At 38.0% G+C, this 25930-nt stretch overlaps 1 protein-coding gene across 2 annotated transcripts in view; it reads right to left on the bottom strand.

Moving 5' to 3' along the window:
• LOC308670913 (uncharacterized protein) overlaps positions 1-25389 on the bottom strand; it is a 110544-nt gene extending 85155 nt beyond the window's left edge. The window contains exons 1-8 of one of the 2 annotated variants that reach the window (XM_081332731.1): positions 25204-25389; positions 22318-22418; positions 20095-20164; positions 18469-18599; positions 17147-17232; positions 15939-16038; positions 4724-4767; positions 3358-3435 (exon numbers count right to left, since the gene is read on the bottom strand). In XM_081332731.1, the coding sequence (XP_081188857.1) occupies positions 3358-3435; positions 4724-4767; positions 15939-16038; positions 17147-17232; positions 18469-18599; positions 20095-20164; positions 22318-22418; positions 25204-25372 (779 nt within the window). In that variant the 5' untranslated portion in view covers positions 25373-25389. The remainder of the gene's footprint in view (positions 1-3357; positions 3436-4723; positions 4768-15938; positions 16039-17146; positions 17233-18468; positions 18600-20094; positions 20165-22317; positions 22419-25203) is intronic. The other variant, XM_081332732.1, reaches the window with a different exon arrangement.
• Positions 25390-25930: the final 541 nt, after the last annotated feature.

Here is a 25930-nt window from a genome sequence, read left to right as displayed (position 1 = left end):
GAGCCGCAGGAGACGGCTGAAAGAGCCGCATGTGGCTCTGGAGCCGCGGGTTGCAGACCTGTGGACTAGTGTATTTAAAGTGAAATCAAATTAAAATTGTACTTAAAATTTTAACTAAACTGGCTTATTTCCTAGCTTATTTTTAACATTCTAGTAGAATTTCTGTAAGAAGATTGATGTAACCTTACTTAGTGACAAAAATATTTTAAGTACTTCACTGACAGTATTTTCACAAAAGCTTAACACATCTTGTATTCTAGGAACAATCCAGTGATAAAATGCATACACTGGAAAAAATCTATAACAAAATTTAAACAAGTTTCTTCTCTAAATTCAGATGTAAGTACTTCATTATGGAAAGATTTAACTCCTCCAAATGTTTAATGGATAATGCTTGAAATGAATAAATTAATAGTCTTCAATTTCAGATCCTTACTTCTAACAAGATAAGCATTTCAATCCAATCGAATAATACTAGTTTGTTGGTTATATGTTGCTGAATTGCCCAAAAGGAAGTAATTAACTATAGTCTTAGTAAGCAGCAGTTAAGGATGAAGAAGCATCTTGGAACTCCATAATGTGACATCACAGAAATAAACAAAAGATGAATTCATTTTTAAAAAGATATATATCCAAACAATGGGTTGATCAATGGAACACATATGTATGTACTGAACATATAAGGAAGCCAAAGAGATGCAAACATTTTTTTCAGCTTATAATATTCTTTTTTTCAACTGACTTGCCAGCTTCATTTTTAACACTAAATAATCTTGGCCAAAAGTATGGTCACCAAATACATACATAAAACAAATTGAATATGTTACTTTTTATAGTTTTATATTGGTTAACGTCCCAGGAACTACTGAGAGATGTCTCAATAGTTTCTGGGACATTAACCAATATATTTTTCTGTATCAACGTACTAGTTGGAGGCAATAGATACCCTATTGCATTTATTCTGTGGAATTGGAATGACTGTCAGACAATGTTTGCTAACAATTTAAATATACAGATGGTTATGAATAGAAGTGCTCTAGTTCCAAAACCTGATATTTTATAGAATTCCACTGAGTCATTTCAGTAAAGACTCTAAAAAACAAGACACTTCAGTTATTATATACGGATAGTTCATATAGCATAATGGAGTCTGCTGCTCCTAAATGTCATGAACAAAACTGTTTTGTTCATTCCAAAATAAAATATTATTTATTTAAGTCTTAAAAACTTCAGCTCTCAGGGAGATTTAAAATACCCTATACTATAAAACGTTCTGAATAAAAAACATATAAAATAAAATACAAAACAAAATCTTCATATAAATCAGTCAGTTGCAAGCTGGTCATTCAAAGACTAAAAACAAACAAACAAAAAATGCAAGCCACATATGCTTTAAAAATATCACCCTAGGTGAGCTTTTTATCCATCTGTTGACTGAATATCAATTTAGTACATGTATCTATCAGGATAATTTTGTTGAATAGACAACAGATTAGACTTTGAAGCTGCTCATTTGCTTCCTGATGGACCCAATCCATCAAAGTTAGCAAATTATTTTCTATGTTTAAATGGAATATAATTATCTCAAATAAAAAATAAACATTAAAATATTCAACAAAGCTGCTAGGACTCCAAACAAGAGATTTTTCTTACTCTCCATGATTACTTGCTACTTTATCAGTGATTATAATTTGGACAATTTCCTTACTAATGTCTTTGTAATATTAGACTACATTTTGTCCCAAGACTTCATACTCCATGCATATTGCATGCAAGTACACTACATACAGTGTATCTCCTATTCAGGTGGGATAGTAAAAAGTATATTTGCCTGAAGGATAGGTTCTAGATTTGAGATCCTAACTTGCACAGATTAGTGTAAGCAAGCTTGGGATAAAACTGGGCTTTGACTGCATTTATGGCATATTGCCCAAAATGTGTCAACACTGAAGAGTACTGTCCTATCATTATCAGGGAATGTTATATGTGGTACTACATTAATGCTGGAAAAATTGTTAAAGATGACCTTGGAGAGAGAATGTGATGGCAAATAATTTACAACCATGGAGATAACATTAATACTTAAAGTGACTCTGCTGTAACTCTCGTTGGTAGAAGGGAGAGAATACACTGTCAAGATTTCAAGATACTACTGCCATAGCCTATAGTATATCAACAGAGTTCTTCTACTTGGAACTCCATGTCCTAACTTAAAGGGCTGGGTCTAACCCATATTTATTTCACTCAAAAACGTTGTTAATTTCCTAATTATCCCAAGCCATAATGGGCAGGAATGCCATCTACTCATGAATATCAGGATTGAAGATTGTCACTTGGAATATGTTAAATGACAAAGAGCATAATTTATTTTTTTTCCTCATTGATTACCTCAATTATTTTTTCTATTATTATTACTCACTGGAATTTATAAAACCACAAGCAATTTTATCAGAATGATTTATACTTTCTGACCTATCTGACATAAACTCCTTCACTTTCCTGCATCAATTGTGCTCCACAAGATGAGACTACATTCATTCACATCTGTTACATCCTGTTACATCCAGACACATCACATCTATTTTTTCTTTATTTCATTTGTTAAATTACAGAATTTACAGAATTCTTTAATTTAACAAATGAAATTAAAATAAATAAATAAATATAAATAAATACGGTGTGTGTCTGGGAAAGGATGTAACAGATCTGAATGAACGTAGTCTCATCTTGTGGAGCACAGTTGATGCAGGAAAGTGAAGGAGTTTATGTCAGATATGTCAGAAAGTGTAAATCAGTATGACAAAGTTGCTTGTGGTTGTATAAACTTCAGTGAGTAGTGATAATAGAAAAAATAATTGAGGAAATCAGTAAGGAAAAAAATGGATAACATTGGTAAAGAATGTTGTCCAGAGGGGGAAAAACATTCTGCCAATGTGCTGGAAAACATTGCTAAAAATGTGTGAAAATGCTGAAAATGATAAGAGTGGATGGTTTATAAAGATATAAAAATGAAATGTTTACTTAAGAATGTTGTTTTAAACAAGATTTACTAAGTTTTATTTTATTGTTTCTTATCTTACTTGTTTACATCTAATTTTTACTCCTTTCCTGCACTCTGTACAGTATCTACCCCTATCAAGTTATATATTCCATGATAGATATATATGCATATATGCATGTACCCAATTATAGAGATGATAAATACAAAATCACATTTCATGATAGAAATACTGGAAAGATATTAATATGATCATAAGGCTGAATAGTATCTTGTAACTCTATCATTCAGCAATCTAAATATTAAAATATATTACAAAAATATTCATGAACATGTATCTTACAAAAGAACAAACATACCAGTTTGGCACAGTATGCCAGTCAGTGAATATTCCACCTGTACATTGAGCACCACATTCAATCAGATGACCTGCAAGACTAAAAATCACATTTGATATTTAAATGATATTAATGAAGTGAGTTTAAAAACTTAACACTTACTGAGAGTTTCTACTGCATAATATTTGATGTTTAGACAAACAAATCTTTATTACATCTAAACTGATATCCAGTTGAAAGACTTTGAAATATCATCAATGTATTAATTGCTTCAACGGATTTTTACCCTTGTATTATTTTAACAGTATTAAAATTAATAGTATTCTTTGAAACAAAGCTGATATTTACCTAAAAAATTAAAACTAAAATATATGTAAAAATTCCAGGATGGCTATCAACGACAGAAGCTTTCTCACATCCAAATTTGGTAGATTTTGAAAAAGTTTGGACATAGAGATATTTTAAATACTGATGGGACATTAAAATCAAAACAAGAAATGGAAAATCAGGATATCAACCTGTCATGGTAGGTACAGCTACAAATGCAAAATAGATATGAAAAAGATGTAAAACTGTATGGGTTTTATATAGAAGAAACTGTATTTGATAAGATATTGTTAACCTCTGATGAGAAACTAATTAAGAAAATGTATAATTTTTTGTTAATTTTGGAGATGGAAAGTGAACAAACTAAAGAAAAAATGACAAGGTGGGCGAAAATAGATATAATATAGAACTAGAAAAATGGCAAAAATTATGGGAGAGAAATTATAAATTGACAATGTCAACTGCGTATAAAGAAAATCTATATAAAATGGCACCTGGCACTAGCAAGATTAGCAAAAAATGTTAAAAAATATGTCAGATAGATGTTGGAAATGTAAACATAATTCAGGCACGTATTATCATATCTGGTGGACATGTGGTAAAGCAAAGGCTTATTGGAAAAAAATACATGCTTGGTTAGAAAAAATGTTGGGAGAACATGTAGTATTTAATCCTGAACTTTTTCTATTGGGTATAATACCAGAAAAGATTAATAAACAAAGTTTATATTTGGTTCTACACATTACAACAGCAGCAAGAATAACCTTCACGTAATACTGGAAAAATGAAGGAATACCACCAGAGAAAGAAGCAATTTAAAAAAATATTCGAATGTGCAGAGATGGACAGATTAACTATGAGACTGAAAGATAAAGAAGAAACAGAATACTACCAAACCTGGAAGTCATTCTACAAATGGCTAGAAGAAAGAACCAAAGATTAGGACTTGACTATGTATTAGCGCTTCTGAACCCAGACTGCATGCTGGTTGAAAAACTAACATATATATGTAAGGAAAAAAGAACTAATAAAATCTTTTTAAAAAAAAGATGATATTTACCTTCCAGCTGCTAATAGGCTGAATTCATCTCTAGACCATCCAAACTAGAAAAATAATGTTTAAAAATACACATTGAAATAGAATTTAAATAGTGAAAAGAATGTTAAATCACATGAAATCACAAAAGCAGAATCTTCAACAGAATCCAAGGCTCATAAAAATTCGGCTATTTCCACGTTTCCCCTTTTATGTATGCTCACTTGTATACAATATGACAGAGGCATCATAGTAATATATTGCCCATAAATACCCTCCATAATCCATCCAATTTCCTTTTCCCCATTTCTATAAATTCCCTGTGCAACTATACAGTAAGCAGAGAAAATACTGTAGTGACCTTGAAATCTATTGGAATAATTGTCTTGTCTTTCACTTAGGTTGTACATTTCACAATTAGACCAACAAAGGCAAAGGAGGAAGGTCACTATATATACACACTTCTCTCTCTCTCTCTCTCTCTCTCACACACACACACACACACACACACACACACAGAGAGAGAGACAGAGACAGAGAGACTCACACAGAAACAGATCCAGAAATATGTGTGCATTTGTGTATGTGTCAGAATCCACTCCAATCCACATCTTAAGAAAGAAAGACTCTTGGAGACAAGATTGTCCAAGCAGGAACTTTTACTAAGACATAGATGACAGATGGTATAATAGACAAGATCTGAAAAATCCCCTCACAGATCGATATTTTTAAAGTGTCCCCAAACAAAACCCCACCCCTCAGTTCATTTGGTCATTTCCGGATCAGTCAAGTTTCAGGTGACAAGCCCCTCATGGGAAAGGGAGAACCATCAGTCCATTCGTAGCACAATCACTCCCTCCCCTTCACATTCCATCCGGAGAAACAATCCAGAATCCCCCCCCCCACCCACTTTCTTAGTTGCTCATAAGATCAGAGAGAGAGAATGCCTCTCATTGATCTTATTGTGATGGGTAACAGGCAGGCTAGATAAACAAAAAGTTACATCTAAATATAAATGGATTCTGACATCCTGCCCTCCTTTAAAAATAGGAGAGGTCCACCTGTAGAGGAAACAAAAATATAGATGTTAACCCGGTTTGCTGGGCTATTCTGTATGAAACTTCTTTAGCAACTTGGGTGCTCTAATATGACGTTTATTGACCCACTCATTTTCTGAGGAGGGGAGGTGTTTCCAAGCTACTAAGTATTGAATTGCTCCATGGTATTTCCTAGAATCTAGGATTTCTTTTACCTCGAAGTGTTGTTCTCCTTCAACCATGATAGTAGGTGGTGGTGGGGGGGTTGGTCTTAGGGGTGACTGTTGTTCTCTTTTTAGTAAAGTGCAGTGAAAAATTGGGTGTATCTGCCTAAGATTTTTGGGTAGTTCTAATTCTACTGTTACTGGGTTTATGATTCTTTTAATTGGAAAAGATCCAATATATTTTTGGTCTGAGTTTTTTACATGGTTGTAAGGACTTTAAGTATTTTGTGGATAAATATACCATCTCTCCCACCCAGAATGGTGTGGGATCAACTCTCTTTTTGTCTGCCTGTGCTTTGTATGCTTGTCTAGCTTCGTCTAAAGCTTTCCTAATGATTGGCCAGGTGTTTTGTAATTGTGCAATCCATTCATTCAGCGATGGGATTTCCGGTTTGTTTGGGATTAGTTTTGGCATAGGGTTGAAACTTTCACCAGTGGCTATTTGAAAAGGAGTGTAGCCTGTGCTGGAGTGGACTGCATTATTGTAAGCAACTTCTGCGAAAGAGAGTAGGTCCATCCAATTTGGTTGCTGGAAATTAAAAAAGCATCTTAAATATTGCTCAAGTACTAAATTCCCCCGTTCTGTTTGACCGTTTCCCTGAGGATGGTGACTAGACGTCAGTCCCTGAGTAGTTCCTAAGAGGGATAAAAATTCCTTCCAAAACTTTGACATAAATTGTACTCTCCTGTCAGATATGATGCCCCTTTCTTGGTTGCTCGTAAGGTCAGAGAGAGAGAATGCCTCTCATTGATCTTATTGTGATGGGTAACAGGCAGGCTAGATAAACAAAAAGTTACATCTAAGTAGAGGAAATGGAGGGAATAAACTCCCATGTTTATTCCCTTTCCTCCTTGGGAATGGCAGAATCCAAAGGGGTGGTGGTGGTGAGATTTGGGTTTGCACAGAGAGTTAGAAATGAAATATAAATGGATTCTGACATCATGTGTGTCACACACACACGCACACACATGCACAGAGACATTTTATATTTCTAAACTGCATATCTCCTTCAATGAGGGACTCTTTGTATATTTGTGTGTGTGTGTGATCTCTCTCTCTCTTTAGCACTACTTTCCCAGGAGAAGACATAATTAAACAAGCTCTCCATTATCTTAGCGATGCCAAGTAATACAGTTTTGCTGTACTACTAAATATTTTTAAACACTCGGTGGCTATCAGCTCTTGAAATGGTGAATAAATCTCATTTCACAAATAAACCATCTCTAGTTTCAACGTATATTTCCTTATGAAGAGCCTGAATTTTAGGTCTGTAGTTATGGAAGAGTTATCTAGGACAGAGCTTTTCAACCTTTTCACAGACTATACCACTTTTAGGACATGACAATATTCGAATACCACCATTGCTTAGCAAGGTGTCAAAAACCTGATGACCAAAAAAAAAAAGAGAGAAAAGTACTGGTTTTAATTTCTTCAGTGATGGTTCCTTTGCAGAATTCCTTTTGCACTGATAAACATATGATGAATTTATCCATATTCATTAATATGCACCACTACCTTGGTGGTCAGGTGGCTGGTCGGCCCTTCTTCCTCTCTCTCCTTCTCCTCTCCCTCTTTCACAGCCTACTCCTTCATTGATCCTTCTGCTTCTCGCAGAAGCCTCTCCTCTTCTCCCTTTTCCTCCTCACTGCTTCCCTCATAGAAGTCTTTCCTCTTCTTCCTCTCTCTTTCTCCTCACTGCTTCTCTCACAGAAGCCTCTCCTCTTCTCCCTCTTTCTCCTCACTGCTTCTCTGACAGAAGCCTTTCCTCTTGTCTCTCTTTCTCTGCCCCCTTCTCTTTCCCTGGCTTTTTTTCTCTCCCACCAAAACCTCCTTCTTTTATATCCTCTCCTCTCTCTCCCCTTCTCCTCCTTTTGTCTTCCAGGTGCGCCACTCTCTCAGGCTCAGGGAGAGCTCTAGCATTGGTCGCCACCCATCTCATTTCCCCACGTAGTCACCCACTCCCTGGCTGGCCGCTGCACACAGCACTGATCAACTGGAGCTGCACTTGCCAATCCTGGGGCCTCTGCATCTCCAGTTGACTCTCTCACCCCAAGGCCTGTCTGCTACTCCCAGTGATAACAGAGACTGCCAGAAGTGCCAATCAGCTGGAGTAACGTGTGCCAATTCTGGGCCCTCAGCAGAGCTCCGGGAACATCACAGCTCCAGCTGACTCTCCCCCAGGCCTGTGCAGGCATGCTGCCACTTCTGTTCATCCCCCCTGCTACACTTATTTAGGTCATGTACCACCTGCCACGTGCTGAAGTACCACCAGTGGTACGCCTACCACCGGTTGAAAAAACCTGATCTAGGACATGTTGGAACAAGGTTATTGTAAGATTAGTGTATTTAAAGTGAAATCAAATTAAAATTGTACTTAAAAGACTATACTGGCTTACTTTCTAGCTTATTTTTAAGCAGGAAACAGGAGATTGATATCAGCTTACTTAGTGACAAAAATATTTTTAGTACTTCACTGACAGTATCTTTACAAAAGCTTAATACATCTCATATTCTAGGAACAATCTAGTGATAAAATGCATATACTGAAAAAAAATTATAATAAAATTTAAACAAGTTTCAGATGTAAGTACTTCCTTGTGGAAACATTTAACTATTTCAAATGTTTAACGGATAGTGCTTGAAATGAATAAATTAATGTCTTCCTTTGAATTTCAGAACCCTACTTCCAATAAGATAAGTATTTCAATACAATACAATACTACTTTGTAGGTTATATGTTGCTGAATTGCCCAAAAGCAATTAATCAACAATAGAGTTTTAGTAAGCAGCAGTTAAGGATGTAGAAGCATCTTGGAACTTCATAATGTGAGGAACATTTTGTATATGTATACAGGTAGTCCTTGAATTACAAATGTAATGGAGCCTGCCCATTACATTCATAAGTTGAGGATTCATAGGAATGTACAAGTGTTCATGCAGCACTTCATTTATTAGATGCATAAACAGAGCAGGAATCCTTTGCAGTCCAAAAGGGAGGACCCAGAACTGGAAGCATCCTAAGGGGCAATTGAAAGCTGTTTAATCAACACATAGATGAAGGGACACTTCCTTCTTTTCCCAGTACTATGGCAGCCACCCTAGTTATGGTGGGTTGGGTGAACCCATGCTTCAGGTTTTTGTCTATAAAAATCTGCAATTCCTCCAATTCCCTAGGAGTCATGGAATATAGTTTAGGTTTGGGCACTTTGGCCCTGGTAGGTTATCTATGGAACAGTCAGTTGGCTGGTGGGGTGGGAGCGCATCTGACCCCTTCTCACCAAAGATGTCCCATAAGTCCCAGTACTCCTTGGGAATCCGAGGGTCATTCTGGGGCTTATCTTTGGGAGCCCCCACCTCTCTTTTTAATTTCATCTGTTGTAGCTTCAGAATAAGTTTTTGATGGCCCTTACTCTTCCCCCTTCACAGCTGGCAAGCTGGATTTTTAGCAGCTCTATCCTCCAGTTCACACAGGGTTTCATCTGGAGCCAAGACTGTCCTAACACAAGGGGCCTTTCCATTCCAGGAGCTATGATGAAGCTCAGTGTCTCCATGTATACACCCATCCTCATCTCTATTGGTTCAGTAACAAATGTTGCTGGGGCCCTCCCTGCCACTGAGCTGTCCAGCTGGCAAAAAGCTATGGGTACTTTAAGTTATTTGAGTCTCACACCCAAGTTCTTGACCAGGCATCTGGTGCACCCTGTAGAGTCCACTAGAGCTACTAGGCTTTTGCCCCAAGGATTGAACCATCAGTTCTATAGGAATGGTCACTGGGTTGACCAGGCCACTTACCAAGGGATCATCATAGTAGTCTGACCCAATTTCCACTGCACTGCCCACTGGGTCATTTGGAGTTCTCCTGCCCTCTTTGGGGGATGGGGTGAAATCTACAACTTCTACTCCCTTTAGGGTGGTTTCATGGGCTCACCTCTGTGGTTTTGCTGTTTTTTTGGCAGGACCCAGAGTTGTCTTCTGGGCTGGGTATGCAGCTCAGCAGTCAGCAGCTCAGTGCCTCTCCTTCCCGTACTTGAAGCAGCCAGTGGATCATCGGCATGGGGTCTTCTTGTGTGGCACAGGTTTTGCAGCTTCTTTCCTTTCGGTGTGTGTGGGGAATTTTCACCATCCACTGCTTAGCCAGTATTTGGATCTCAGAAGCATCTGTTCAAGATGTCTTCTGGCCAGCTGGTCAGTTGGCAGGCCAGGTCACGAAACTCCTGGGTGTACTTTGCCACCCTCTGTGACTTTGGTTGATGGTCTCTATGAAATCTCTGGCTTTGCAATTGGCTAGGCTAAAGGCACTCTAATGGCAGAAAGTGAAGAAGAACTAAAGAGCCTCTTGTTGCGGGTGAAGAAGGAGAGTGCAAAACTTGGGTTGAAACTTAACATTAAGAAAACCAAGATCATGGCATCTGGCCCTCTCAATTCCTGGCAAATAGATGGGGAAGAAATGGAGGTAGTGACAGATTTTGTTTTCCTGGGCTCCAAGATCACTGCAGATGGGGACTGTAGCCAAGAAATTAAAAGACGCTTGCTCCTGGGAAGGAAAGCCATGGCAAATCTAGACAGCACACTAAAAAGCAGAGACATCACTCTGTCAACAAAAGTGCGTATAGTCAAGGCTATGGTCTTCCCAGTTGCAATGTATGGCAGTGAAAGTTGAACCATAAGAAAGGCTGAGCGCCAAAGAATTGAGGCCTTTGAACTATGGTGCTGGAGAAGACTCCTGCGAGTCCCTTGGACTGCAAGGCGATCAAACCGGTCAGTCCTAGAGGAGATCAATCCTGACTGCTCTTTAGAAGGCCAGATCCTGAAGCTAAAACTCAAATACTTTGGCCACCTAATGAGAAGGAAGGACTCACTGGAGAAGAGCCTAATGCTGGGAAAGATCGAGGGCAATAGAAGAAGGGGACGACAGAGAATGGGTGGCTGGATGGAGTCACTGAAGCAGTAGGCGTGAGCTTAAATGGACTCCAGAAGATGGTGGAAGACAGGAAGGCCTGGAGGAATGTTGTCCATAGGGTCGCGATGAGTCGGACACGACTTCGCAGCTAACAACAACAAGGCTAAAGGGTCTTCAAAGTGCTTCCAAAGTGCAGCCATGAAGTAGTCCAGGTTTTCAGCTCTGGGTAGTCATTGTTGTGGAGGGTGACCATCCATTCAGCTGCAGTCCCCTCTAACACCATGGTCACACACTGTACCTTAGCACCTTCAGTGGCTATTTCTGCACCATATTCTTGCATATATGTCCAAACCTGTGCCAGAAGAACCCCAATTGCTTCGGGTCTCTGTTGAACTTTATTCCCAGGGCTGGTGCCATGCGTCCTCTCGGCCTTACTGGCACTGCTCCTGTGGGGCCAGGTATTCAGGTGGTTGCAAGGGGCTTGCTATTGCTACCATTGCAGTGGCAGAGGTAGTTGCCCCCTCACTTGCCAAGGCTGGAGTTGGCTGGTCAGCAGGATGTGCCACTCAGGCTATGGCTTCTCAAGTTTTGAGACTACCTAAAGCCCCCCTCAGGAACTTTATGGCTTGGTCCAGCATTTGGTCCTCTTGCTCCAGCTCGCCTATGCTCGATTCTTCCTCCAATTCCTCCAGGTCCACTTGAGTTTCAGACCAGGAGCTACTATGCCCCCCCATAAGTGAATGTCACTCCCATGAGTTTCTCTTCTAATTCTTCCTTTTTCCCGACCTAAGGGACCATTGGGGACTCGGTAGATTGTCCTCTCCAGACATCAGGATAGATCAACTTTAAGAAGGGGGTTTCGAGGATGCTTCCACCCAGGCCTTGACTTCCTCCTGGTCACTCCCTTGAACCAACATTGTTTGTACAGTCTCCATAGAAGAATAGAATAGAATAGAATAGAATAGAATAGAATAGAATAGAATAGAATAGAATAGAATAGAATAGAATAGAATAGAATAGAATAGAATAGAATAGAATAGAATAGAATAGAATAGAATAGAATAGAATAGAATAGAATAGAAGCTGGAGGCAACCTTGGAGGTCTTCTAGTCCAGCATCTTGCTCAAGCCGGAGGACCTATATCATCTCAGACAGGTGAATGTCTAGTCTCTTCTTAAAAATCTCCAGTGATGGAGCGCCTGCGATTTCTGGGGTAAGCTGTTCCACTAGTTGATTGTCCTCACTGTCAGGAAATTTCTCCTTAGTTCCAGGTAGCTTCTCTCTTTGGTCAGTTTCAACCATTGTTTCTCGTCCTTCCATCTGGTGCTTTGGTGAACAACCTGGCCCCCTCTGCCTCGTGGCAGCCCCTCAGATACTGGAACACTGCTATCAAGCCTCCCCTATTTCTTCTTTTCCTTAGATTAGCCAGACCCATGTCCCGTAGCCATTCTTTGTATGTTTTAGTCTCCAGGCCCCTGATCATCTTAGTTGCTCTTCTCTGAATTTTTTCCAAACTCTCAACATCTTTTTTGTGATATGGTAACCAAAATTGGCTGCAGTATTCCAGGTGTGGTCTTACTAGGGCTTTATAAAGCAGTAGTAATACTTTGTGTGATCTTGATTCTATGACCCTGTTTATACAACCCAGGATTTTGTTAGCTTTTTTGGTTGCTGCTGCACATTGCTGGCTCAAAGTCAAGTGATCGTCCACTAGGACTCCAAGGTTCCTCTCACAGTTACTGTTTTTTAGCCAGGTCTTGCCCAATCTGTATTTGTGCCTTTGGTTTTTCCTGCCTAAATGTAAGACTTTGCTTTTCTCTACATTGAAACTCATTTTGTTTGATAGTGCCCATTGTAGTTTCCTAGGTCCGTTTTCCCCCCCTTTCTTGAAGATGGGGACCACATGAGCCCTTTTCCAATCCTCTGGTACTTCTCTGGTGCTCCAGGATTTATGAAGGATGTGATGCAACAGTTCTGAGATAACCTCTGCCAGCTTTTTCAGAACTCTGGGATGTAGCTTGTCGGGTCCTGGTGATTTATATTCATCAAGATTGGATAGGTGCTCCCTTACTATTCTGTTGCTTATTTTAATTTTTGTTTCTGGTATGTCTTTTGCAGTGTTTTTTTTCCGTGTGTGTGTGTTGGGCTGTAGTATCTTTTTGTGTGAAGACTGACACAAAATATGAGTTAAGCAGCTCTGCTTTCTCCCTGTTGCCTGTAATTTCTTTGCCATCTTCTCCCTTTAGACGTCCTACAATTTCCTTGATTGACCACACCTGCAGAGTTGGCTTAATGTTAGACCTGCCCCAATCCAATCTCTTAAGAAAGAAAAGCCTTCAACTCCATTTGGTAAAAGCAAAGGGTTGTTTTACTAAGGATGTTGGTAGCAGTAAAGTCAAGCCAGCTTTGAAATTTACCACATTCCCTAGAAACAAAAATAAGGTGTAGGTTTGCCACCAGCCCATCCCTCCCCTGTAACCAGTCCATTTCCAGCCAACCAGAGCTCACCAAGATACTTTTGAGAACTGAGATGTTGGGGGTAATCCGCATATTTCTTAGGGTGTCTGGCTATGGGATGCTGGTAAAAACAGGATTTGGCTGCCCTGATCCTTATCCCTGTCATTTCCCGCCCCCTCCTGATTTCCTATCATGTACACATAAAGCTTTATTGCCCTTTCCTCCTTTCCCCTTTCATTCTTCTTGCCCTCCTTCCCCTTTTCATCTTTCCCCACTTCTTCTTTTGATGGCAGGATGCCTGTGAGACTCCAAGCTGAGCCAGGGAGAGATGACACCATCGATCCATCAATCCATCTGAGTCCCAAATATCTTTAAAATAGGATTCAGTGCAAAACTTTTCAAACCTAACTTGTTAATATTAAGAACTCGCTGTTTCTAAGGCAAAAATAACCCCCTTAATTTAAAAATGTTTTTGGTTTTTTTTTTAAGTTGGTCATTTCTGCCACCTTGTGGTGAGCTAAATTGTTTGTAAGTTGTAGTCAAAAAAATCCAGATGAAAGAAAAGTTAAGTAACACTGCTATATTATTTTGAAAAGAAACACATATTTTTAAAATACAGAATGGGAAACAGCATTAACACAAAATTTCTCTCTGAAATTAATTGGATTTTCTTGGACAGAAGAAAAAGAACAATGCATTCAATTTTTTTGGTAAACTATAAGAAACATCTTTTGTGAATTTCAGAATCTGAATTCATAGTTGCATCAGTGTAAGAAACCTAATTTAACCAAATTTCACTTTATCATATGCATAACTATTTCTTAACAGATGTATATTTAATTTAGAGTAAAGCTATTACATAAAGCTAGCCTATATATATGCAAATATTGCCATATATATTACTATGTGACTTTAGTTGTGTTTGGTTTACTTCTCATTTAAATATATGAAAGATGGACATTATGAAATTTTGTTTTGACTTGAAATGTAAGTAACAATTCCTAGTTCTGAAATGAACAAATAATATAGCTACAAGTAGTCCTCGACTTAATAACAGTTTGCTTAGTGATTTCGAAGTTACAACTGTGCTGAAAAAAGACCCTCATGACTGTTTTTCACATTTATGACCATTGCAGCATTACCATAGCCACATGATCAAAATTCAGATGCTTGGCAACTGGCTTATATATATGACTGCAACCATCATAAATATTAAGCCAGTTGCCAAGTGTCTGAATTTTGATCATGTGATCACCTTTTGTGGCATTCTGACAAGCAAAGTCAATGGGAAAACCAGATTCACGTAACAATCATGTTATTAACAACTGCAATGATTCATTTAACATTCATGGCAAGAAAGATTGTAAAATGGGGCAAAACTCACTCAACAAGTATGTTGCTTAGCAATGGCAATTTTGGGCTCAATTGTGGTCATGTCACAGACTACCTATATTACATCAATACAGCATCTGCAGAAGCAAATATCACATAAAAATGCCTGGCCCTTAAATCCTTTAAGACTTGGGCTGGGAGGAAACTGCACTAAGAAAATGAAATTATTATTATTATTATTATTATTATTATTATTATTATTATTATTATTATTATTATTAATAATAATAATAATAATAATAATAATAATAATAATAATAATAATAATAATAATAATAATAATAATAATAATAATAATAATAATAATAATAATATTTCTATACCGCCCTATTCCCGAAGGACTCACAGGGCAAGGTTAAAAACAGTTAAAACAGTACAAAAATTAAGATAAAATTAAGATTAAAATAGGATTAAATAACAATAGCCCAAATATAAAATTTAAATTTAAAAATTTAAAAACCCCCAGTCCAGGCCAGATAAATCAAACAACCAGGTTTTTAGGTCCTGGCGAAACGAACGAAGGTCGGGGGCGGTCCAGAGTTCCACAGGCAGGTCGTTCCACAGGGCAGGCACGCCCACAGAGAACGCCCTACCCCTAGGGATCACTCGCCGGCACTCAGTGACCGGTGGCACCCTAAGGAGGCCCTCCCTGTGGGAGCGCACAGGACAATGGGAGATTGATGCTGGCAGCAGGTGCTCCCTAAGATAACCCGGACCCATGCCATTTAAGGCTTTATAGGTCATCACCAGCATCCACCAAATTACACTAAATGGAGAAATTAGTTTCTGCCTTGTGAATTAGAGCAGAAAATGTTTATTACCAGAAGGTTATAGGGTGGAACAGAAATAAATATGTCAATATGTATATGGGGCTGGAGTTGGGAGGATAAGTGTGAGCCTGAAGAAGAAAAGAGAAGGGAAGAGAAACTTACATCCTATGTAGTGTATGTGCTAGTTTTATTGCAGGAATTATTGTGGATTCTTATGGCTGGGATAAGTGGTCGCTGTGTGAAAGAAAATGTGTGATTTTGCTGAAGGGAAAGACAAGTAAAGTCATACTTATAGTAGGAAGAACAAATTCTACATTATAATAAAAGCACACTGGTTTCAACAGCTGTAGAAAAAATGGTTGGAATTGTATAAAAATTCATAAAGGTGACCAATATTTAGTCTGGTAAGTTGGCTAGAAGAAACAGAAATTACTTTAAAAATATTGATTCACACTTACAGAATGAATTAATGGTCCCAACACAAGGCTACTATCAACACATCTTCCAATCACCACAATATCTGCTCCTTGGTCAAGAGCTCTGCTGATTGGTGTTGCGCTGAAGAAACAATATATTACTCATTAAAATCTTATATAGCCTGGCAAATTCTAGCTGCCAAAAATAAAAAAAATACAGCAGTTTCTAGTTGCTGGAGTGAGAACACTGGCAAAACAAATACAATAAAGGGCTCCTCTCCAGGAGAGGGCTCTACAGAAAAATGCAAAAGTTTTCCCTGCTGGGCGCTCTTCATTTACAAGGTAAAACATTCAGTCATTCAGAACAGGACAAAAAAGGAGCAATCATGAGTCGTATATGCTTCTTCTCAGGAAAAAAAAGTCTTATTTTTAAACTTCAAATACCAAATGAATGAAAGAACTGAAGAAAGCAAGCCAAATCAGTCAACAAACTTCTTTGCAACAAATGGCATTAGGGACTAAGACAAAAATTCCTAAGACTGTGAACAGACCATGCAGAGTTCAATTATCAGCCCAATCATCACGCATCTTTGTGTTTCAAGCAAATCTCACACAGCACCAGCAGGACTAAATACCTAGAGTACGTTAAATGCTTCAGAAAGAGTGATTTTATAGATGATAATCAAAGCAAGCTGTATTTTAAAAAGTATTTAATCAAGCATCTCTAGTTTTCTCAAAATGTGTATTAGAGTATATATTTCTTCTTCACAGTCATTATATTATATTATATTATATTATATTATATTATATTATATTATATTATATTATATTATTATATTATATTATTATATTATTATATTATATTATATTATATTAATTATATTGTATTGTATTGTATTGTATTGTATTGTATTATTATTATATTATTATATTATTTATTTTATTAAATTTATATACTGCCCTATTCCCGGAGGACTCAGGACTCATTATATTATATTATATTATTATAGCATCACTATTTAGTGTCTGTGCAAAGTTTGAAGTGGATGTTTCATAGTTCCTTGATCTTTACACTGAAGATTTCATGCATTTCATAAAGTAACACCTCTCACAAATTAAAACAACATGGAATATATTTTTTAGCTGGCTCAGAAATGAAAAGTATCTATCCAGTAGCACAATAAATGAGTACACACTATACAGTTCCTTCTGAGATAACATTTTACAAAATAAATATTTAAATATCTTACCCTAAATATACATTCATGCTCTGAACATTTTCTGAAAATAGTTTCCCATTCTCCTCTTTTATCATGATGTCTTTTATATTGTTTAACTGTAAAATAAAACAAACCTATGATTTTGTGATGAAAATATTATTTATACTGCCCTGACATATACAGCATAATACATGTTATGTAAATATTTAAAATATTAATAAAAACAAAGCTTCCTCAGTCATGACACTAAGCAGCATCATTTTACATTTTTAGAAAAGCATTCAATATTTAACAAACTACAGAAACTACATAATTTAAGTTTGTTTCTTTGTAATTCTTTATCTATCACATATTTTTAAAAAACACTTGCCTATTTGCCATAAAGTTTGAAGTACTCTAACCTGTAATTTGAATAATCTTTTTCAACCATGGTAACAAGCGACAGGTTAAGTTATAGAAAGAGTTACTGAGAACTATCTATCTGAATTTAACTCCATATTTAAGTCAAGTGAGTAGCTGGAAACTTACTGTATTTAATCTTGCTTGCAGAGTTGTTGCTACTGATAAATACATCAATACATCTGCAGCACATACTGTATACAACTTATATTGGGATAAATTGTTGGAATTAAACTGAGTCATGTCAGATTGTTTGCAATGAATCCTTTTAAACAAAATGAGTTTTAAATGAGCCCTTTTAAACCTTTTAAAGATATTCATCTTAACAAAAGTGGTAAATGATAAGTTTTTCACAAAACAGCATAGTGGTGTTGCAGATAGTATTTGGAAAGGTAGCTGAAGAAAGAGAAGATTTCACCTATAGGCAATAAGGATTTTGGCTGCAAGCTCTAAGAGATCAAAGAAGTTTGTTTCTTAAGTCCATAACTGAAAAAAGTTCATTGCAAGAAAAAGCTAAGTTGCAGGAATATGCAGTCTTACAGCTTTATCTAAAGATATACACAAAAGATTCTACTTTATCAGTTATAATCCCTTTTTAATATCTATCTATCATTAATCTATCATTAAAAATAGATTTAGAACTATACTATCTATTGAGTTTGTGCACTGCTAGTACAAAATTATATATACGTATGTATGTGTGGTGTGTGTGTATATACTGTATATATATATATATATACACACACACACACACATACCATGTAATACATGGTATTAGGGAATTTCAGTGACTGTGGTAACTATTAGCAAGTTGGGGAATAAGAGTTTAATGAAAATATCATGATTTTGATCAGGATTCAGTTATATAGCAATCAAACCTGTTTTTTTATTGTACCAAACTTAGTAAAATTACCAGTTATAAACAATCAGCATTTTACAAAATATTGAAATACCTCTCCCATCAAATCATCACCAGTAATAACAGCTATCTTCAAGTCAATATTAGCATTTGTGGCAACCTGATGAAGAGCAGCAGCACACCCAAGTGGATTCATTCCACCCGCATTACTGATAACACGAACACCTAAACAAGATTATAGCTTTAAAACAGTGGGCATATAGTTAAGACATACATACAGACCCCAATTTAAGGATCTAATGAGAAGAGACACCTGTTAAAACCAAATGCCCATTTCCTGTTATCAATGAATATCCCTTCAGAAAAGAAGTAATGAAAATTGTCCAACCTGATTCACCAGATAACTTCTTTGTATTCAGCATATTTTAATCTATAAAATGCAGAGTCTACCAAACCTAGCTCTATTAAATCAAAGGTTTACTATCATTTGATTTCTCTCATTAAGTTGCTCAGACTGTTATATGTGTAATTACCTATCAAATTATACAAAATAACAGGTTATTCTAATTAGACTAAAAATCTCACATATATCTCATGATTGCCCTCAAAGTTTTTCTTTATAAATTGAAAGAGAATTTTAGAAATAATTGTAAGCACTGAGAGGTTTTTTCATGCTATCCTCTTTCCATCAGAAACTGCATTTGACACAAAAATCACAACTTATATACAGTTAAATTTCCTTTCTTGTATTTGAACTGGAAAATTCTGAATTAACAAGTCATAAAATAGATTAGGCTGCTTTATGAAAAAAGAAGATAGCAACTAGGTACATCACGGAATGCAAAATGTTCCATATATGAGCTGTCCTGTGCACAGTACAGTTAGTTTTAAGATGTATGAGTCTGAGATATGTGTTTTTCAGTCAGACATGGATCCTTAAAGCACGTTCCAAAAGAAAGTGTTTAGCTTGGACTGGGAAAAAATAATCAATTATAACATCAGGAGGAAGTGGGGCAATGGAAGAACAGAGTTAAGAAGTTGCTTGCATATGGGTGACATGGTGACAGGAAGATATAAAAAACAAGCTATTGTAAAAATGAGATGGATCAGCAGCTTGGACATGCTGTGCTTGAGTAGCAAATAAGAGGTAAGAAAAATAAATTGCTGCAAAGATAAGAGGGTTGCTTGTGGCAAGTTTGGAGGTGCTTTGATTGAGTAATGGTGGTCTTGGGGCTGAAGGAAAAGGAGATGGAGGGATGGGATGGTGGCTTGAATATCCAGGGCTTGAGAGCAAAGAGGTAAAGAGGCTATTAGAAGAATGGTGGGTGGCAGACTGATATGAAGAAATGTAAAGGGATATCACTTGTGGGTTGGGAAAGGAAGAGAGATTCACATAGGCCTAGTCCCAGGTTTTGGTTCTGTCTATCTTAAACAACTTGGCAGAAATTCTGGACCATCTTGAACCTGCAGACTCAGTGATCACAAAGGCCAGGGATTATTTATGATCTGACTTTTGAAGAAGCAACAAAAAGCATTATTATTTCAACAGCTTTAACTTAATAGACAATGAAAAAAAGACTTCAAATAATTAAATGCAATATTTCAGAACTCTAAATTGGAAGAAAGAATAATTGTGACTTCTTAGTTAAAATAAACTTATTAACTTATTCAATATAAAATTATGACTTCTGCTTAAAATACAAAAATATCCCCAACATACCTTTCCTGTGTATGTCCTTTATATAAGGAGCTATAGCAATTGATACAAAATCAGGAATGTATCCCAAATCCTAAAAAAAGAAATCAAAGCATTTTATCAAATATATAATTTCATGTTATTAATTTACAATGCCATAAAACCCTCCTCAATTGAAACAACTATAAAGTTTCCATTTTTTCCAAAACAAAATCCTCATTTTTAAAAAAGAAAAGATGTACTGTATTTCACAAGATTGTTCTTCAATTGACAGTTGAAATTAAACCTTAACAATACCAACGTCCTGCAGATTTTATAAAATCACACTATTAATAATAAAAAAATCTGCTAGCAGAACAAATTCACCTTCCCTACATGCAGTCCATCTCAAACATCCTTGGATGAGGGACATTATAGGACAGGGGTGTCAAACTCAATTTCATTGAGGGCCATATCAGCATTATGGTTGCCCTCAAAGGGCCAGTTGCTGTCCCCTTCTCTCCCTCAGGCATGCCCCACAGAAGCCTCTCCTATCCCCTTCTGTCCCTCAGGATTGCCCCACTGACAGCTCCCCTCCCTGTTGCCTCCTTTCTTCCCCCCCCACTCCTCCTCCTTCCCACCAAAACCCCTCCTTTTATATCCTCTCCTCTTGTCCCCCATGCTTTCACTCCTGCCTGGCTACCCTTTTCACACAGTGCTCATCAGCTGGAGATGTGTGCGCTAATTCTTCAGTCCCCGCCAAGCCCCGCAGCTCCAGCTGACTCTTCCCCCGGAGACTGCATGTGGCTGCCGGCCGCCACTGAGGCAGCCAGAAGCCCCAGTCAGGTGGAGACACATAAACTGATCCTGGGGCCTCAGCAGAGACCCAGCAATATCGCAGCTCCAGCTGACTCTTCCCCTGAAGACTGCTTGCAGTTGTCGACCCCCCCCCCCAAGGCTGCCAGAAACCCCGATCAGCTGGAGCTGTGCACGCCGATCCTGGGGCCTCAGCAGAGCCTTAGCATCCTAGCATCACTGCAGCTCCAGGTGACTCAGGCCTCTCTGGCACTGCTACCGCTTCAGCTCACCCCCCTCCCCCGCTACATACTCAATCATCTCCTATTACTACTAGTCTGATTGTGGGCCAGATTTAACACATCACAGGCTGGATCTGGCCTGCGGGCCTTGCATTTGACATGTTTGTTAGAGGGCATGCATAAGAAAGCAGAATGGAATAAAAGAATTGCTTATTTTGCAAACTTAAGTTCATTCCTGCACTTGCACAATATAGTAAAATGCATTTTTCAAAGGCAGAAAATCCAATAGAATTAAATTGCTATGTATTGATTTTTACAGACATATATATGCCTGAAGCCATTTAAAAATCAATATTCTAGATTGATAACTGTCATTCTAAACTATCAATGCAATCTTCCCACGTTATATAGGGGAGTACTTTCTAAAGCCATTTCCCATTTAGTGACCTACAGCTTCTTATAACGTTACCCATCATTGGATTTATTACTGCTACATTGTAAGAACTGAATGACTCTAATAAGTGCTGCAAGTCATTGGTAGGGAAACAGCTGAAATTAAACTAGGAAGGTCATATACCAAATCATCAGCAAAGATCTTGTTCCATTTCTAGATATTTCCTTTTTACAATGAACACTACAATTCAGCTCCAAAAAATTCATTCCCAAACTCAGAACATTTTATGGCTGGTACTTCTGACTAGAAAAACAAAGGCTTTTGCTAGCTAATTGTTTCTGATCAGTGAAATTAACTGAAGTTGAAGATCTGGTTTCCAACATGTTTTCTGTAATAAATGCATTTCATAATAATTCCCTTGAAATTATTTAAGTGGCTCTGGTTATGTTAAAGTTCAGTCTTACTCTTCTTTCTTAAAACCCTAAGCAAATTTTCACTTGGCATAGATTTTTGCATTTTGACTCTACAAGAAATATTTCTGAATTGTTCATCTGTGGAAAAAAATTAAGCAAATGCACTCCTTAAGAAATGAAAGAACTAAAACATTATTTATTAATACAGACCATAATGTAATTAAAGCTGAAAAGAAAGTGCATTTTAGACTTAAGTAATTAAGTTACAGGAACACTGTTCAAAAAAGTGATATATTTCTTTCATATTTTACTCTTCTATATTTCAAGATCAGTTAAAGTTATGTTACACAAATCTTACAACTTTAACAGTTCAATGGATTATTTTCTAGGTTTTATTTTCCAAAAATTGCAAAAAAATACTTACAGGAGATTTGGCTTTGGCTTTAGCTAGTAAAGACATTGTAATTTCAGAAAGGTAATCAAAAACCAGGAAATCCAGCTTTCCCTTGTAGAGCATCTGAGGAACTAATAAAAGAAAATCAAGAGAAAAAGATTATAAATAGAAACAATTCAAGATGCAGCCTTTCATTAAGCAAATAATATTAACACTGTGTTAAAAACTGATTTTAATATGGACAAAGATCTAGATGTTACTCTTACCTAACATGGTCAAAAAGAATTTCTACTATCCTTAATCAATTGAATTCTCAATAAATAAATGCCAAATGTTGCTCATCCCTGTGTTATATAGAATTATAAAAATGTAATTCAAGGTAAATGTACATATACTCCTTCCCATATGAGAGGCTTAATTTTTAAACTCAACGCCAAAGCTCATGAATTCTTGATTGGTCTGTAAATTCTGGCTTTTAATTCAGTGCTTATGTAGTGAAAACAACACATTTCTCAAATATCCATGAAACTTTTCATTAAGATATAGGTCAGTAGTTTTGTCTCAAATTTACTTGGCCTTGCAAATGTTATTAGTAAACCAGATGGAATTTCACCTTACCTATCAAATGTGATTTTAGCTACAATCTAATCCACTTCTTTACGTAAAAGCCCTAGTGCTTAAAGCCATGTTTTTCAAACTTGGCAACTTTAAGATGTTTGGACTTCAACTTCCAGAACTCCCATTCTGATGATTGAAATCCACACATCTTAAAAGTTGCCAAATTTGAAAAACACTGGCTTAAAGAGTATTGCCTATGAAAAAGATCCATCCATCAGATGGATCTGTAGCTGGCTAACAAACCATATTCAATGAGTAGTCCTCAATGGCACTACATCCACATGGAGAGAAGTAAGCAGTGGGGTACCACAAGGTTCTGTCTTAGGCCCAGTAATTACTTTGATGAGAAAATAGAAGGGGAACTATCAGATTTGCAGATGACACCAAACCGGCAGGAGTAGCCAACACCGCAGAAGACAAACTCAGGATCCAAAAAGATTTTGACCAACTTGAACAATGGGCACTATCAAACAAAATGAATTTCAATGTGGAGAAAAGCAAAGTCTTACATTTAGGCAGGAAAAACCAAAGGCACAAATACAGATTGAGCGAGACCTGGCTCAAAAACAGTAACTGTGAGAGGGACCTTGGAGTCCTAGTGGACGATCACTTGACTATGAGCCAGCAGTGTGCAGCAGCAATCAAAAAAGCTAATACAATCCTGGGTTGTATAAACAGAGGCATAGAATCAAGATCACACGAAGTACTATTACTGCTTTATAAAGCCCTAGTAAGATGACACCTGGAATACTGCAGCCAATTTTGGTTACCATATCACAAAAAAGATGTTGAGAGTTTGGAAAAAATTCAGAGAAGAGCAACTAAGATGATCAGGGGCTTGGAGACTAAAACATACAAAGAATGGCTACGGGACATGGGTCTGGCTAATCTAAGGAAAAGAAGAAATAGGGGAGACATGATAACAGTGTTCCAGTATCTGAGGGGCTGCCACAAGGCACAGGGGGCCAGGTTGTTCACCAAAGCACCAGATGGAAGGACAATGGCTGGAAACTGATCAAAGAGTGAAGCAACCTGGAACTAAGGAGAAACTTCCTGACAGTGAGGACAAGCAACCAGTGGAACAGAAATCGTGGGCACTCCATCACCGGAGATTTTTAAGATTTTTAAGACTAGACCAGGGGTAGGCAACCTCGGCTCTTTTATGACTCATGGACTTCAACTCCCAGAATTGGCTCAGGAATTCTGGGAGTTGAAGTCCATGAGTCATAAAAGAGCCGAGGTTGCCTACCCCTGGACTAGACATTCACCTTTCTGAGACCTATAGGTTCTCCTGCTAGAGCAGGAGGCTGGACTAGAAGACCTTCAAGGTCCCTTCCAGCTTCTATTCTATTCTATTAGATTTTGTCCATGCTAACCTGAGAAATTATTCTTATGAACTTTGCCTTTATTCTTATTAAAAACCTTTATTGTGCATGTCATTTGACTTGCTTATACTGTACACCCTCTCCCGTTCTATTTCCTAAATTCACTAGAACGTTGTATAATGGGGATAAAGGAGATTTCAGCCGTTTGTTATTTATTCACAGTATCCCTTTTTAGACAACATCCCTCCTGGGTTCAAATTATTTTACAATCTGAAGATCATCTTGTTAAATATGAACATTCACTCTTTCAGAGGCTTAAGAATTATACAGTATAATGCAAACGATTAAACAACTCTCCCAAATTGCTCCAAAAACTGAAAGTGGTCAGGTACTCCAGTTTATTTTCAAATCACGCATGTGAAAAAAGTTAGATTGAAAGTTCCAGGCTAGGGGAAGATTTAAATTTTGACTTCTCCAGTTCAAGACTCCAATTCTCCAAGACTCAGGGTGCGAGTCATTTTAAGAGCGGCATAGTGAAGTAAACGGAAGTTTTGGGAAAGGCCACCTATCGGAAGGCCCGTGTTGAAAATGCGTTATACAGAATACAGATGGGCTTCCACTGGGACACATGAAGAATTGTAAAATTGGACAAATTGATAACGGTATAAACGCAGACGGTCGCAAATCAAAACGCAAATCGTCGAGGGGACGTAAACTAAAGGTCTTAGCGCATGCGTGTAGGAGTGTGTTCAAAACTCAGTTCATTCTGAAGCACTGGCGGTTTCTCTGCCTGTCATAGGAACGTGAAAATAGAGCGGCGAGTGGTTTCCGTCCCTCCCTTTTTCGAATCATACTTGGTTTGCGGAGATCTCGCCATATAAGCGGCCCCAGCAGCTGCCTGTCGATGGGCATAAAGAAAAGGGCCTGCGCTTTGCGGCCGAGCTTGCCCCTAGCGCGGCTTCCTCGGAAGTACCTGCGGCCGCCGTGTCTCCCCAGAAGCCTGAGGCGCAGCCGATCCGCACCAAGCGCGGCTGAGGGGTGCCTGGCTTGCTGCTCCATTGACGGCTGCAGCTACAGTTGTTTTTTGCCCACAGCCAGGAGAAGGCGGTGGCCCGAAGCCCCAAGAACGCGCGACGGTACATGGTGTTTTCTTAGTAGGCGCGGCCTGGGCGGGCTTTTCCGCGGGAAGTTTTATGGAAAAGGCCCACTTGCGGCCGCTGTCAGTTACAGCACAAATTCTCCCCCGGTGTTTTTGCCACTGGATGATTACTGTTTTTCGACGCAGAACTTAGGAAATGGTCCCTGCTTGTCTGACACATGAGAAGTTGAAGTCAGATGCTGAAAGTGTTGCCTAGAAACTCGGGCAACCAATTTGTGTTGAGCCGGAAGAATCATATTCCCTGAATTTGGGAGAGAAAACATTAACCTGGAGGGGTCCTTGGTGTTCTCTGAGCTTGGTTGGTTTCTTGCAGACATTTCATTACCCAAACCTGGTTACCATCAGTGCAGTAAGGACCCTTCATTTCAACCCTGAGCTACAAATATTCTTTATTGATAACATTAACCTTTGAAAATGGCTGTTTCCCCTCTCCCCATTAAAGGGGCTTGTCTTTCTAACCTATAGAACGGGTCCCCAACCTATGGTCTGTGGCCTGGTACCAGGCCATGGCCTGTTGGCCACCAGGCCCCAGGAATAGTTG

This window comes from Vipera berus (genome assembly GCF_964194415.1).
Source record: "Vipera berus genome assembly, chromosome: 7".
Lineage (NCBI taxonomy): Eukaryota > Metazoa > Chordata > Lepidosauria > Squamata > Viperidae > Vipera > Vipera berus.
This window is presented reverse-complemented; position numbering and strand designations above follow the sequence as displayed.